General features: G+C 44.8%; 1 protein-coding gene across 1 annotated transcript in view; it reads right to left on the bottom strand.

Moving 5' to 3' along the window:
* The window catches only part of LOC107116736 (keratin, type II cytoskeletal 5-like), a 23880-nt gene extending 21038 nt beyond the window's left edge, over nt 1-2842 (bottom strand). The window contains exon 1 of the mRNA XM_015418726.1: nt 2375-2842. Coding sequence (XP_015274212.1) covers nt 2375-2842 — 468 coding nt within the window. The remainder of the gene's footprint in view (nt 1-2374) is intronic.
* Between the last annotated feature and the right edge of the window lie 13393 nt (nt 2843-16235).

Below are 16235 nucleotides of genomic sequence, written 5' to 3'. Positions count from 1 at the left end.
GGGCCAAGGACAAGAAACAAAAAACAGTCATCAAGAGGTTCCGGTGATGTCAGGGGGTGTGGCCTTATGACACACTTCCAGTGATGTCAGGGTGTGTGGCATATGCTAATGAGTTATGCTAATGAGCTCCGGCAGCTCTTTTTCTAAAAAAAGACCCCTGGTTGTTGCCATTAGGTTAAGCTCACAGTAGTTTTGGTACTGTCTTAGTTGCTTCAACTGATCTTCAGTAGGCAAGCTTAAGTGTGTGGATTTTTTTAATTTTTAGAAACTGTTTATCTATATATCTAATAGCGAAGTTGCCCCTGGAGTGCAGATCACTAAATCAGGGCTCCGGGGGCAGCTGGGGGGCCGGCCCACGTGTGCACAAAAATGCAAAAAGTTGAAAAAATTTTCGGGGGGATGTTTAAATCCCCCCGAAAGTGCAAGACCGTGAGGGGGGGGGGAGAGCCCCAGCTTCTCTGCCGCCGCCTCCGCCTCGAAGCCCGGCAAAGGGGGGGGGGAGGACCAACCTCGCCCCCTCCGAGCCCGGCAAAGGGGGGGGAGGACCGGCCTCGCCGCCACCGCAGAGCCTCGCCGGGTCGGAGCTGGGCGGGGTGGGGGGTGGAGGACCGGCCTCGCCGCCGCCTCGGGGAGATTGAGGGGGGATGGAGGAGACAGAGCTCTTCTCCCCCCCCACGAGTATCGCGGGTCCCCCTCTTGTTTACTCTAAATAGCAACACAGACGAAACGCCAAAACACAAAGGAAGTTATGCAGAATCAAGATGCTGGCTGACTTTGGATCTGAGGCTTTTAAGCAACAACCACCTAAATCAGGGGTGTCAAACATGTGACCACCAAAGACAGGGTCACCAGCTCTGGGATGGGAAAGTCCTGGAGATGGGGTGTGTGTGTGTGCGTGCAGCCTGGGGAAAGTAGGGTTTGGGGGTAGGGGAGGGACCTGTGATGCCACAGAGTGCACCCTCCAAAGCAGCCATTTTCTCCAGGGGAACTGATCTGAATAACTGGGAGATCAGTTGTAATTGTGGGAGATCTCAAGGCACTACCTGGTGGTTGGCAGCCCTAACCAAAGAGGCTATGGGGTCAGCATAGACAAAAGCCATGTGGGATGGCAGGTGCAGTAAGGAGAGGAACTGGGCGAGATAGAGAGAAAAGTTGACAGGATTCCATCCACTGAATCAATGAAGTTTTGAACCACCTGAGGCTCTCCAGGAGTGGACCTTTAGTGTGGCTGCCTGACCCTTCCCTATTCAGCAGTACTGCTCAGGACTCACCTCTTCCATCCCACCATGTAAAGTCTCCTCTGCTGAAGTAATGACATTCTGGTGTCTTTGCCATGGCTGGATTTAGGTTACCAAGTGCAGGACACCAGCCTTTAGCAGTAGCCTGATTCTCAGTAATAAAGCAAATGACACATTTCACTAGTCCTTAGAATTCTCTCTCTCAGAATGCTTAGGCATTTCTCCCAAGCAGGCATCTCCAAAGTCACTTTGAAATTTTGTTTTATATGACATTTGGAGCATATTCTACAACTTTTCCCAATCCCTTCATTATTAAGGCCCCGTTCACACGGAGAAGTTGCCACGCTGAAGACACGGATGATAGGCAGATTTTCCGGGAATGATCACACCGCAACATCTGGGAAGCGTAGTGCACCTGTGGCTAACCCGTGGCTTGTTGCCGAAGATGCGGAGTAAAAAACCACCACATACAATGTACTAGTTTCTGGAAAACGCGGGGCAAGGGCGGGCATCTGATCGTGTTTCCGCTGGAAACCCGCGGCATCCGGCGCCCGCCCATGTCCCATTGCAAGCCGGATTTTTTTTTTTAGTCTCCCCACAGGATGCGCACAAATGATCATACGCATGCGCAAACTTTGGTGAGACAAAAAAAATTCCTGTTTGCCACAGAAGCGGCGCGGCACGATTGCCGGTGTGATAACACCGCACCGCTTCTTTGCGTTGCTGCAGACTAGCCATGTGATTGGCACCTAACGGCCTAACCATGGGACCTCGACGGGATTGGCCCTTCACGCCCTAACTAGGGGCCTCGACGGGACGTGTGATCGGGCAGCCACGCGTTATTTTGTTCCAAGGCAAACAGCCCCGCTCCCCCCCCCCCGCTGCATTTTCCGGCCCGTGTGAGCAAGGCCCAAGAAAGGTCTCTCCAGCAACATTTTTGAACTTAAAGGAACAGGGTTGATTTAAAAAAAAAAATTGAAATCCATGCACTGAAAAAGTTACTTGTTCTGAAGTTTAATATAAGCAGTAGTAGCAGCTGTGAGTGGAGGAGTTGCAGCAGGATTAGTCTAGTTGCATCCTAAACTATATCAACTATTGGAATGAAAAGAGAAAACATTAGAAATCTTATCCCTTACCTTATCTATACAGGAGGCAAATTTGTTGTTGAGTGTCTTGAGTTGCTCCCCCTCCTCTCTACGGACTTTCTGTATATTTGGGTCAATCTCCAGGTTGAGAGGTGCCAGCAGGTTCTGATTGATAGTTACTTCTTGGATTGTACGAACAGGGATCCCAAGGGTACTTCTGCCACTACCAAACTCAGATCCAAGTAATCCAAAGTTGCCACCACCTATGCCACCACCAGGCCCATATCCACCATCAATGCCACTACCTAAACAAGCTCCAGAAGCTCCACCACCAATTGAGATGCTCTTAGATCCACCTAAATTGTAGAGGCTTTGGTTGCCAAAACCTCTGCCACCAGCAATCCTGCTCAAACCAGAACCAACCCCAGAGAGACTGCTGGGACTAAAGCTGGTGCGGCAAGAGTTAGAATAATTACTCAGGACTTTCCTCTGGGTCTTTACGGTGGCTTGGTAAGCCATTTTAGCTGGTCTGAAGGTGCAGAAGGAGAAGGAACACACAGTGGAAGGAGTCAGGTGTGCGTGTTCTGTAGGACAACAGCTGTTGTTTTATATGTGCTGTTGAAGAAGCAGGGTTGGTTGTGAATGAAGTGGATCATCTTGTTGTTGAATGGGCTGGGTATTCTCTGACACCATCCAGCCACACACACCCATACCAAAAAACACAAATAAGCAAACCCTCCCTAATGGAATGGAAGTACAGGATATTTATTTGCTGGTTACTGTCATTTGGTAACAACAATTTTCTTTCCTGGAACCTGGCAGTGTTAAGTGCAACGTGTACTTTAACTGGCAGACAAGATAGTAGATGTGTCTTATTACTAAATGTTTTACTGAAGCCCATAAAGAATGTGGCAAGTCATTCCACATTTTCCATCCTTGAACTTGTACCTCAACAATTAGACAACCATGGACCCACAAAAATTAAAGATGAGGGAAATCCCTCCCTCCACACTTCCCCTTCTTGCTTAACAGATTTCCCCCCATCTGTTTTTCACTTTCTATCCCTTAACAGCTTTTAGCCCATTTTGTACACCCTCTCTTTTAACAGTTTTTGCTTTCTCCCAGCCTTGTTTTTTAATTTTATTTTTTTTTTAATTATTTTCTTTAAGAAAAGGTGGGATACAGAAAGGAAGAAAGGGTAAGGGAGAAATATAGATTCATCTGGTTTGTCATATATTATGAGTTGTTACGAACATCAAGTAAAGTCAGATGCATTACCAAATGTGTTACATATTTCAAATATAGAAGCAGACAAAAACACATCAATATTACAAAGTTTTGGGATACATTCTCTGTTTAAAGAATAAACAAGAACTTTCCTAAAGTTAGTTATAATCTAGTTATGATAAAAGAAATTATATTTCAGCCTTCTTTTTAACCTCTGTAACAGCTCTTTTCCACTCCCCAATCCCCTTCACCACTTCTTCTGTTCACTGCTGCTGTTTTGTACCAAGCTACATTCAGGGAGGAGTTTCCTAGGCCCAGGCTCTGCTGCGTCACTTGCTGGATAGCCCCATAGTAGTGACTGTGATTTCACAACCTTTCATGATATCGCAGGTGGCCTAATGTATGGGTGTTTTCCCTCACTTTCACTGTGCACGTTTGTTGGATTTTCTTTGTCATTCTGCATTGATTTTCCTCCCTTCAGTGCTGTATAGATTCTACCCCCCAGGCCAGTCCAGGGATGAGGGGAAAACTCTACACTGGCTCATTACATTATACAATAACCCAGAGAGGTAGGCTCTCTGGATTTCAGAACAATAGCCACCAGACAGAACACACTAGCACCTCCTCAGAGATGTACACTTAATGCTCAAGGGTAGCGTGTAGCCAGTTAGGCTGCAAGATTTAGGCTTGGGATTCAGTTACACATCAAAACAGACAAGTTAGAAAACCAGAATCAGCTTATTTAGCACAGAACTTAGCACAGACTACCAGGATTACTGAAAACAAGAAAACCTATGGCTCTTGGCCCTCACTAAACATTAAAGAGATCTACATAATTACCAGAGATGATCTATAGTCCAAGATTGTCCAAGTATAAAGTCCAATTAGGTCCCATCTTTGTGCAAGCATGCAGCCATGTGCTCAGCTCCAAAGCAGTTGTTTGTCTCTGCCAGAGACCACATGGCAGGACAGCATTTCAGGTGGACAGCACACAGAGTAGCAGAGATAGCAGGAACAGAAGAGAGAGAGTTCCTCTCATTGGGAATGACCAGATATAGGGCAATCCCCATCCCAAATTAGCCCTGGCCAGGGGCCAATTGGAGTAGACATGGGAGTGTCCAGTTGTTTAGTTGCCATGGGTGCAACATCTGAATGGTCAGGACACTGAAGGCCACACCTGCAGTCACATGGCCCCAGCTCCAGCTAGTCCATGAGCTACGTGCATTTCTGACATGCTTTGCAGAGGCCCAGCTGGTCTCTGTCAGCATGGAAGTGTGAAGAATTATATGGCATGGCAATTGAGCTTCTCTGGCCAAATGTTCAAGCCATTTGGCTTCAACAGGAAATCAACACAGCAGGGTATCAGCAAGAGACATTCCTGGGGAAGGCATTAAACCTTTAGAAATCACTATTTCTATACAAGCGCTCAGTTCACTTTCTGTTCGCTGTTTCCCCAGGTTTTCTGAGAGTGATTTTCTGTCAATTTCTTCTGTGTTTCACTTCCAAGCTGAAGGTAATTCAAAAGGATACAGATTTCCATGGATTCCCCCCCCACCCTTTTACCACCCCTCAACGGACACTTCCCCACCAACATTGAGGTTGTTCCACGCACTCTGCATTTTCTACCATCCTCCCTCCTTCATTGATTTACAAGCTTAGCTCATTGATTACTTTCCCCCTCATTGTTTTAATTTTTTTACAAGCAGCGTGAGTGTAGCAATATGAGACTAGTCTTGGATTGCTGAATAAAAAAATTAAAACAACGGGGAAAAGTTTAAAAGGCGCTGCGCACGGCTTAGTTCCCTGCTGGTATTGACTTGAAAGGGGGATCGGAGAGGAGGCAAACAACAGCATCCCCAATGCAAAAAAAAAAAAAAAGGATTTCTGTGTTTCATGCAAACAAAATAAAGAGGGGGGGAATAATCAGCATGGAAATAACTTGATATGAAATGGAGAGAGAGAGAGAGAGAGAGAGAGAGAGAGAGAGAGAGAGAGAATCAAGGGGAGGGAAAAAAGTTTAGAAAACATTTTTTCGAACCTGCGAACTTAAGAATCGCTTGGGATTGAGCCATTTGGAGGAAAGAGCGCAATCAGCACAGGAGAGCATTAAAAAAACTGCCAAGATCACTTCCAGTGTGCAGGATCAAATTAAAGAATCACAAAGAGAAAACCATGCACATTTGCAAGGAAGGGCAGGAAATTAGCATTGATATGCAGCTTCAGAGGACGGCGGAAGACCGGAGGGCCTGACGTGATCTGGTCCATGGGGTCGTGAAGAGTCGGACTCGACTGTGCGACTGAACAACAGCAATGCAGCTGCACTAGAGCATCCATGAAAATACCATTTTTTTCAGTTTAGTGAAACAAGACTAGAAAGGCTCTCCTGAGCTTCTGCCAGAGGGCTCCTCCCCCATACAAATAGCAGCCCTGTGTAAAGCGTGGTGGAGTGGCAGCCGACTTTGCACAGGGGACCAAAAAGAACTTGCAGGGGCATCTCATTTCATCTTCCCCAAACTATTTCCTCTTTTCCTTCTCCTGGCAGCCCCCATTTCCTGAACTTTCCCTGTTTTCTTCTCTCCTTCCCACCCACCTACCTTTTATCTGTCCCCCGTCTTCAGCTTTAATTATTTATTTACTTCCTATATACCCCATTTTGCTCCCAAATGGGGAACCAAAACATCATTCTCCTTTTCTCCATTTTATCATTACAACAACTCTGTGAGGTAGATGAGGCTGAGAGTAGATTGTCCCAAAGTCATCCAGTGTGATTCCACAGCAGAGTGGGGCTCTCAAAATGAGTCTCCCAGATTCTGACCACTACGTTACACTGGCTTCTGTGGGTGGCTGCTTCTGAACAGTAGCAAGCAGCTGCTCCTGCATAGGTCATTTATGTTGCATGGTAGCAAATTGCCTCTGGTTGCTGCCCATTCCAGTCCCAATAAATCCTCCCTCAAAGGCCAAAATAGTCCTAGAAAGTTCCCTCTCCCTGCCCTTTACCAACAGAAATCAAGGCATAAAGGCTAGCAATACTCTTGTGGTTGTCTGCAACGGACACTGAGGGCACTCAGTTTGGGGTTTTTTTAAACCCCCTAATGGTGTGTGTGTGAGAGAGATTTTTGATTTTTCTGCAAACTGAGGCTATTCTCAGGTTTGTAGAAAGAGCTCTCTTGTCTGTCCATGACCCCAGTCTCCAGATTTAACTATCTACACATTGGGCCATGTTGAGAATTAGGTATATTGATGACTAGCTTGATACCCATGCTTCGCTACAGTATTTAAGTCCTGTAAATCCAGTTATAATACTGATAATGTGAAGTTTGAAATGTAACATTTGTTGTAGGAATTCTAATGGAGAGGATTGTACTGTAAAAAAATGAATTGAAACATATGTACTGGGTTTTTCCCACTCTCTACTAGGACGTCTCTGTAGACCACATTGGTGGTTCTGCCCTCAGGTGCTAGGATCACCAGGCTGCTTGGTGAGCTCACTCTGGAGCAGGCCAAATAGAACTGTCCATGTGAGAAGCAGTCGTCTGTTAAGTCAATTCCTGCCACCTTCAGTGTCTGGCCTTGGGACTTGTTGATGGTCATAGCAAAGCAGACCTTGAGTGGGAACTGCAGCCTCTTGAACTCAAAGGGGCTTTCTGATGGTATGAGTGGTATGTGTGATATGAACACTTACTCTCCCTGAGTACTGCCAGTGAGCAGTGTGACCTCAATGATGTTCCTGTGCAGGGCCTTCACTTGCAGTCTGGTGCCATTGCAGAATTTGGGTGGGTTGAGGTTCCACAGTATCACAGGAGCCCCTACTTTGAGGAGAAATTGTGGACTGGAAAGCCAGAAGGGTTGAGGGTATTGAGGAACTCTACAGGGTAGTGGACTGTGTCATCCATTTACACCACTGAGCCCACAGATCTGTAATCCATTTCTGTCCCCAGCTCCTGCACCTGACAGACAACTGCCTATCAGGTGGAGGAGGGGTGTGTGAGAGTATGTCTAAAGCCATTGGGGAGGCTGTGTTAGCCGAATTGCTTTATTTACAGCAATTGGCAATTTATAAATGGGTTCTTGCCCATTTATACCAAGGTCCTGATCCCACCAAGGGTTACCAGTAAAGGATTCTGAGGCTGTTGTAGTTAAAACAGATGTCTTTTACTAGAAATATGTCTCATACAAACAATACTGATGCACTCACACATTCAATCAAGTTCCTAAGAATTACAGTAGGAAATAAGCACAGTTGCATTAGCAGATAGGGATGATGAGGGCGATACTTATCTGTCTTGAAGCTTGGTTGTTCCAATGAAGAATGGATGGGAAGAAATGGAAAACAAAGGGAATCCACACGACCAGAACCAGCCGGAACACGTGGGTCTCCTGACTATAGATCAAGAGATCAATAGTAGAGGCAAGGGTTGGGGATAGCAAGGGGGACTTAAGAGGAGTAAAAGCAGACAGGGGTTGTCTTGGGGGAATGTTAGCTAGGAGGAGCCAGGTGAATGGTTCTCTCCTGTTATAGGGGGTCCAAGAGGTGGGTGGTAACTGTGCCAACCTCTTGATCCACCTACCTATTAGTCCGTCCCAAAAACAATCCTATTGGTTGCAAGGAGGGAGGGAGGTTACCTAGAAGGGATGGCCAATATTGTAACCTAAAACCTTAATTGAAAGATTGGCATCTGGACAGATGTGAAATCCAGGCGTCAGGATGCTTCATTGTAATGCTGATGAAGTTGGCCAGTTTAATTGATAACCAAATGTCCATCTGGCAGGAAATTCCAGTTCAGGAACAAAGCAGTCACATGACGATGGGTGATACGTGACCACAAGCAGCTTCGCTATGGTGGCTGTTTCTTCCCATGGTTCCTGTTTCATTGCTAACAATAATGGAGATTTGTGCTTCTTCACCAGGCTGTGCAACTGTGTTGCTGAAACCTTATTTACATGTAAGGTATGTGCAGGCTATGTGTGTCATCACAACAGGTGACCTAAAGCGTACAGTTCTCTGAGCCTATGTGTGTGTGCACAGTCCATTGTGTAGCAATAAGCAGTCCATAAAACAAATATCAGGCTTTGTTCCCTAACAGCTGGCCCAGCAGCATTGCTAAGGTGTTTCTGCTTGGCCGGCCTCCCTGATGGATTAAAGTACCCTGGCTCTGCTTCTACACCTGACAGACACCTACCTGTCTGGTGTTGGGGGGGGGGGTTTAAAGGCATCAGGGAAGCTGGGACAGCAGCAGCGCTAAGGCAATCCTGCTGAGCAAACCTTCCCAATGGTTGTAAGCATCCCATCCCCCTCTCTTACACCTGACAGGGAGCTGCCTGTCTGGTATAGGAAGGGAGGGGGGAGGGGTATTGCAAGGCATTATGGAGGCTGGGCCAGCAGGATTGCTAAGGTGTTACTGCTGGGGCAGGCTCCCTAATGGCTTTAAGCACCCTGCACCTCTGCCGCACCTGACAGACAGCCACCTGTCAGGTGTAGGAGGTAGGGGAAGCGTGTTTGACACCATCAGGGAGGCTGGGCCAGCAGCAATGCTGCACCTCACAGGTGGTTGGACATTCCTGATTTTCTCAACTATCATTAGCCCTCTGCAGTCTCCTGTAATTGGTTTTTCTTACCTCAGAACACTGAGCTCTGCAGCTGACCAATCAGAAAGTTGGGGGTGCAAGGAGGCAGCAGCTTGGCAGCCACATGGGAAGCAACAGGGGAATCATATTTTACCCCTTTTGACCCCCTTAGGTGTCAATTAAAAAAAACCCCTTAGTGAGCATCTACATCATGGTAAGAGTTCTCTCCCTGAATTTCGTGGTTCTAGGTACAGGGGTTTGGCTTGGCCATTGATTTTACAGTGAGGGGACTTTCTTTTATATATATAGATGACAGACATCCATAATACTCAGTGCACACATCTCAAGAGAATGAGTAGTTCAGAAACTGAGGGTGAAAACTAGCCTAGGATTACAATCCTCTACAAGTGGCAGACATTCTGCAGAACTTGGATTATAAATTGATAGGTTTGTGGTGCAAAATAAACTGACTGTTAAAGGGCTGAAACGAAGGAGGGCTGCATCTACCAACATGCTTTTGCCAAGGCACCCCCAGGAAGCTTCACTAGTGCTTCTTTTGAGAATAGCCTAAGGCCTGGGGGAGAAGCTGCCTTTTGAATTCTCAAAAGGGAGTAGAGTGAAGGCCAGTCTATAAGCACAAACAGTTCTAATTATTTGCAAATGGCTCAACCTCAATACTCCTCTCTTCTACACTCATTCATGGTGTAGTATCCTGAACAACAGGACATGTCAGCTTTGCTTCAACTTAAGAAGGGGTTTCGTTTGTTTCTTTTTAGCTCTCTGACCCATTCTCTGGCTGGGCCTTCTTTTAGTCAGCCTCTCAATCAGCTTGCTCACAGGAGCCTGCAGGGCCAAAACTAAAGGACATGCAAAGCAGAAACATGCTCCAGAGGCTGTTTGTATACATTACAACACAAAACTAGTTCTGCAAAAACTAGTTCTACAAATCTAAAGTAAATACCTAATAAAATGTATACAGAGAGAGCACACTGCTGCTATTTGGACACATAGTTCAATTGCGGATGCATGAACATTTCTTTTTCATGCCTCTCTGTTTTTGTAGGGTGTCTTTTAGGGTAGGGTTGCTGCAAATTTTTCCAGGAATGTGTTTGACAACCACACTTTCCATTTTGAAGATGTTGATCAGGGATGAACTGATCACACGGCCTATTCTCTCCTTTCCACCCACCCATCAGTCTACCTTTTGTTTGCCTCCAGTTATATATATTATTTACTATTTCTTTATAGAAGAGTAGAGTTTTATTTACCCAGCATTTATTTATGATTGATGTAATTGTCTGTTTAAATAAATAATTGCCTGCTGAGCAGAGCAATTATGCAACAAGGACAGGTATGTGGTAGAACCCATTTTGGCTCTGTGGGTATGTGCATGCGGGAAAAGCCAATTGTGCTGTACTGCATGGTCAGGAAGGAATATTGGGAAGTGACTGTCCAAACAGCCATGAGCGGAATGACAAACAGGCAAAAATCAATTCCCTTTTCTCATTTGGTGAATAGGATATGAACAGAACTGTCAGGTCTTCAAGCATCCCTATTTCAGAGCCTTTTCCACGGGTGCACTAAGGAGTTTAAAAGGCCTTGGGGAAAAAAAAAAACCACCCGATTTCCCACAAGCCCAGATGGTACATGTCAATTTCACACAAGCTGCTGTGCTGCTGCATTTTGCCCTGGCAGCTTCATGTGATTTTCCCCACGTCTACTCAATCCTGTTTTTTGAAGCTGTGAGGCAAAATGTGGCCGCAGAGCATCTTGTGTGAAATTGACACGTACCATTGGGGCAAAAGGGAAGAGAGAGCGTGGAGCAGCACTTGTGGGAAATCGGTCAAAAAACCTTCTGTGTGGCCTTGTTTGTATTTGTGATCGGGTCAAAGGGCTGATCTTAACAGGCCTGGATGAAAAGTGCTTATGATGCCTGGCCTGCCAAAGCGTTTATACATACACACAAATCTATGAGTCACAAAATCAAACATTCTATTACAGTTCTTTAAGGGCATATATACATTACATTATAAGGGTTCAAATTAGGTTCTCTCATTGTCGGAAGGGAGATGGAACTGAACCCTTCTGAGGTTTGAAAATGCTTGTGGTGATTTAAAGGTTAAGGATGAGGAAAGAATGGTTTACATTTGGTCTCAGATTTGTGGAGGCCTGAGTGACATTTACACAAAAATGAGAACTGGAGATGCTGTGGATTGTACCCTCTTTAAAGAAAGGCTGAGACAGAAATATAGCCTGACAGCTGAAAACTGTATATAAAAAAAAGAATTCAGGGATTTGAAGAAGAAAGTAGGTGAAAATTATTCCCAGTTAGCTGGCAGATTAGACAGATTGTTGGCAAGATGGATGGAAGAAAGAAAGGCCAAAACAAAAGAAGATATTATTTCCCAAAAATATAAATGTACAGTTTGGGACAAGCCTGAAAGTGTAGCTAAAGTAGCAGATATAGTGGTGGTTGATGTGGAGGGAAAAACTTCAGTATAACTGTTATGCCTGGACCCCTCCTCCTTCATAAGGACTAATCTGGTACCTTGGAAAATGTGACGACAGGCAACCTTCTTTCTCAGCATCTCACAGGGTCACCCACTCTAGACTCCTCCCTGGTCTGCAGATAGGATCAAAATAGGTCCTGCAGTCAAGTGGAATGTGTGCCATCAAATACTGACCAGAGGCTTGTCTGGAAAACTGATCCCAAAAAAGGTGCGAAAGGGTCTGGTTTCTGGCAGCTTTAAACTCATCGGTGTCAAAGATTGATTTCTGGGAAAAGGGCAGTAAATCTAACCAACTCCCTACCTTGCCTGACTTTTCGCTACCTGGCCATCCTAAGTAAATACTTAGTTAAAACCATTTTAATCCCATAATCCTTTGTGTAATAGTTGTCTTCTCCTGGCAGTTAGAGGTCACCAAACACAATAGATATTTCACATGAATGTTACATTTCTCTTGCAATTCCTGGGAACGTTATAAAGCTTCCTTGCTGTTAAGTCCTGAGCTTAACAAAGAGTCAGAGAGTGATTCCAGCCAAAACTCAAGTTTATTCTTCTTCACGATCACTTCTCCAACACAGTACAACATCTGATAGCCCGAACAGTTTGCCCATTGAAACTGCTCGGTATTTAAACATTCCCGGCTAATATAGCCACTCCTACTTTACAGATAACAACCTATCAGGTTGATCGCATAAGGACCAATCACACACGTTCCCGCTTCCAGCTTGCTTGAATGTGATTGGATGCATTTGTCTTGGACTTGAATCCCTGTCCAAGACGAAGCTTTACATTGCTTCCCAATGAGATGTTTCACGTTACATCTAATGCATTCATGGCAGCATCTGAATACATTTCAATTGCTCAGACAACTATAACCATCACAGCATTGTTTTAGGAGCAATCACGTCATGCTCTAAGGGATATAACCAGACACACTTTGTTCAGTAATGTGTGTGTGTAATTTACACCCCCAACACAAGGATGGATAAACTGCCGTGAGTGAGACACTGGTTCATTTTGCTTGTCTTCCTTTTCAAATCTTTGTTCTTTGGATAGGTAAAAGTAGTCCCATAGAATAAGTTCCCTTCTTTGTCTCTATAAAGCTACCACCTTGTAAGTGTTTTTATAGGGTGCTCTTAAATTAAGAAGTCTGATTTCATTTCTTTAATTTTTAATAAAAACCATTTCATTAATCACGGCCTGATTCATTTTGAGAGTTCTACTGAGGGAAAAAATCCCCATATACATAGGTGGAGATCCTGCTTGATTACCCCCTCACATTGTTTGGGTTTCCTGACTAATTCCCTAACAAACTCAGGAGACTGTCACAACCACATAGGGTAACATAACCCAAAAATTGTATTTGGTGCCCTCAGGAAAAATCTGTCCCTCAGAAAACCAACCAGACTATGTGGGCTCCCCCAACCAGAAAGAAGCCAGAAAAGCCTTGATGTTTCTACTGTCAGGGAAAGGGGCATTCAAGATACAAATGTCCCAAATTAGTAAAGCCCACTACCCCAGGTTCAGCAAAACCATTAAATGTAGTCACACAGGTTGAGGTAGAGGTAAATACCCAGGGGACCAAAACAGTAACAGACCCTGAGGGAAAATGTGCAGGTTGCCCAAGGCAGAACATGAGGATTACATGGAAATGGTGGAAATTAATCAGTCTCAGGTGTTGGCATGCAGAGACTTTGGTGTGCATGTGACAATTGTCAAACCTGAATTAGTGAAGCTTCAAAAATATTTTCCAGGAAAAGAAAAGGATATAAAAGCCTAGGGAGGCCACAGTTTAATGAGCCTATAGCCAGGGTCCCTTTGACATATAGGATATGGGAGGGAGAATGGGAGGCAGGAGTTTATTCTGACATGCCCTCCCCCACTTTTCTGGAAGATTATTTGGCAGCCATGTTCTGTCAAGTCAGTCCATTGAGCAGAATAGAGGTTAAACAGAGGGGTTAAACAGAATATTTTGAATCAGCAACCCAACAGGTAGGCAGAGTGGACAACCATTTCTCAAACCACCAAGAACTAGGATTTTCATAGGAACCAGACGGGCAACCCCTGGCACCTTCATAGCGAACAGTAGGCCAATGAGACACTAACAGAGGTGAAAGAACTGTCTCGAAGAATGCTAAAGCAATGTCTGTGGAACATCCAGTGAGATTTGCAATAACAAGGGAAGTTGTATTGGGATGCGCTAAAGGGACAGTTCGTTGCAGCATGGGAGAAACAAGTGCAGTTAGTTAGCCGAGCTGCTTTATCTACAACAGCTGGCATACTAAATTTAAATATGGGTTATTTGCCTGTGTATACCAAGGTCCAACCCACCCCAAGGGTTCGTCAGTGAAAGATTTGAGACAGGTGTGTTCCAAAACAATCTGTCTTTTACTTAAGAATATATAAATCACATACACACAAATCAGATTCACACACACAATCAAACAAGTTCCTCAGAAATACAGGATTAACAATAGTCACTTTAGCATTCACAGGTAGGGTAATGGGTAGCAATACTTGTCTGTCCTGAAGCTTGCACGTCACAATGAAGAATGAGGGTTAGAAAAGTATACTAGAAATATTGAACACACAGCTAGAAACCAGCCAGCATGTGGGGACCTCTTGGCTTCAGACCAAGAGATCAAGTAGGAACAAAGGATTTTTGGATAGGAAGCTGGGCATGAGAGGAGATTAAAAGCAGACAGGGGGTGTTGGGGGGAAGGTGGCTAGCAAGGACCAGACCACTGGTCCTTACCTTTTATAGGTGGATCTTTGGGTGGGTGGCATCTATGCCAGCTTGTGGACCCACCTACCTGTAAGTCCGTCCCAAAACTAACCTCATTGGTTGTGTGCAGTGAGGGGTGGCTACCTAAAGGCTGGGCAATATTGAAACTCTAGATCTAACTCAAGGGATGGCATCTGGTGAAGTGTGAAAGTTTGGTGTCAAGGAACCTCCTTGATGTGTAGATGAAGCTCAGCCTTTCCCAGGTAATCAACGAGGCATCTGGCAGGAAACCATCAATTCAGATGTAAAGCAGAGATGTGTAGTGTGTGTCTTTCAACAGTTCATCAATGGGGGATGCTTTTCCTTCAGTTGTTGTTTGCTGACAATAATGGCGATTTGTGCTTCTTCTTCCCTCAGGCTAGTGGCTGTGTATTAGGAACCTCATTAGCATGCAAGGCTTAGAGCAAGTCACCATCTATGCGTATCTCACAACAGATGACTTGTTCAGCTTTCTTGAGCCTATGGGTGTGTTTGTGTGCACAGTCCATGTAGTGTTGGCAGCAAATATAAATCCATCAAGCAAATATTAATCTAATTTCTCAACAAGTTGGTTGTCTCAAGGAAATGCAGAGTGCAGCTATGCTCAGCGGTCCATGACAGTTCCTTCTCTGGACATTTTATTTATTTATTTATTTCCTTCACCTTATATACCTGAGGGCTCCGAGCGGTTTACATGTTCAGTTAATACCAGTCCTTACCTAGGGCCACATACATACAATGGGGAGAGTGACTAGCCTAACAGGCACCCTCTAGCGAGTCTTTTTTGTTATCTGCGGGAGATCTTTTTCCCGGTCCGGCTTCTCGAATTATGAGTGACAAAAACATAGCAGAGACTGTCCCAATGGTTTTATTGGCCAGAAATGGAGGAAAATATAACTGAAATTCACAAGACATGCTAAAGGCAAGGTTGCATCTATCATAGAGGGCCCTTCGCACATGTGGGGATTGACACCATAGGACAGTTGAATAAGCCCTCTAGGAAGGGAAATAAATGTATCCTAACTTTGGTGGACTTTCTTTCCTGATTTCCTGTAGTGGTGCCTCTGAGAAATGTAGATACACAAAGGCTGTGGTCACACACACTAAACAATCCACTTTCAATCCACTTCCAGTGCACTCTCCAACTGGATTTTACTGTGATAACTGATAAAATCCAGTTGGAAAGTGCATTGAAAGTAGATTGGAAGTGAATTATTTAGGGTGTGTGACCACAGCCAAACAGTTCCAAATGCCGAACAAACGGTGGCACCTTTAAGACCAACAAAGTTTTACTCCAGGTATAACTTTTCATGTGCATGCACATTTCTTCAGATACAGGTGCCCTCATGTCTCTTTTTCTGTTGGCTAGGTTTCCCAAAAGAGATGATCTTGGCACCTTATTAGTGTCATCTTTAATTCTATCCTTGAACAAAGATTCCCAATTGTTCATTTTCCTCTCCTTGGAATTCTCCCACGGGCTCCAAAGTTGTATGGGTATAACAGTGGCCTATGTTACAGAGCTGTTGTATACATTGTTGACATGTAAAAAGCTTTGACACTTGGAATTCAGTGTGACAGTATTTATTTATTTATTGTATATTCTGCCTTTCTTCCCAATAGGAACCCAAACCAGCTTATACCTTTCTCCTCTCCTCTGTTTTATCCTCACAACAACCCTGTGAGGTGGGTAAGGCTGAGAGCTTGCGACTGTCCCACGGTGACCTAGCGAGCTTCCATGGTGGAGTACCAAGCAATGCTCCCTCTAAGCTGTGGAGTCTTGTGGACAAAAATTCTACTTTGTGAACCACTGGCATTAAAGTTGTGAGCGAGAGATTTGGCTACTGCATAC

Source organism: Gekko japonicus, unplaced genomic scaffold (genome assembly GCF_001447785.1).
Source record: "Gekko japonicus isolate JY-2015 unplaced genomic scaffold, Gekko_japonicus_V1.1 scaffold823, whole genome shotgun sequence".
Lineage (NCBI taxonomy): Eukaryota > Metazoa > Chordata > Lepidosauria > Squamata > Gekkonidae > Gekko > Gekko japonicus.
Note: the sequence above shows the minus strand (reverse complement) of the source record. Positions and strands in the feature narration are given on the sequence as shown.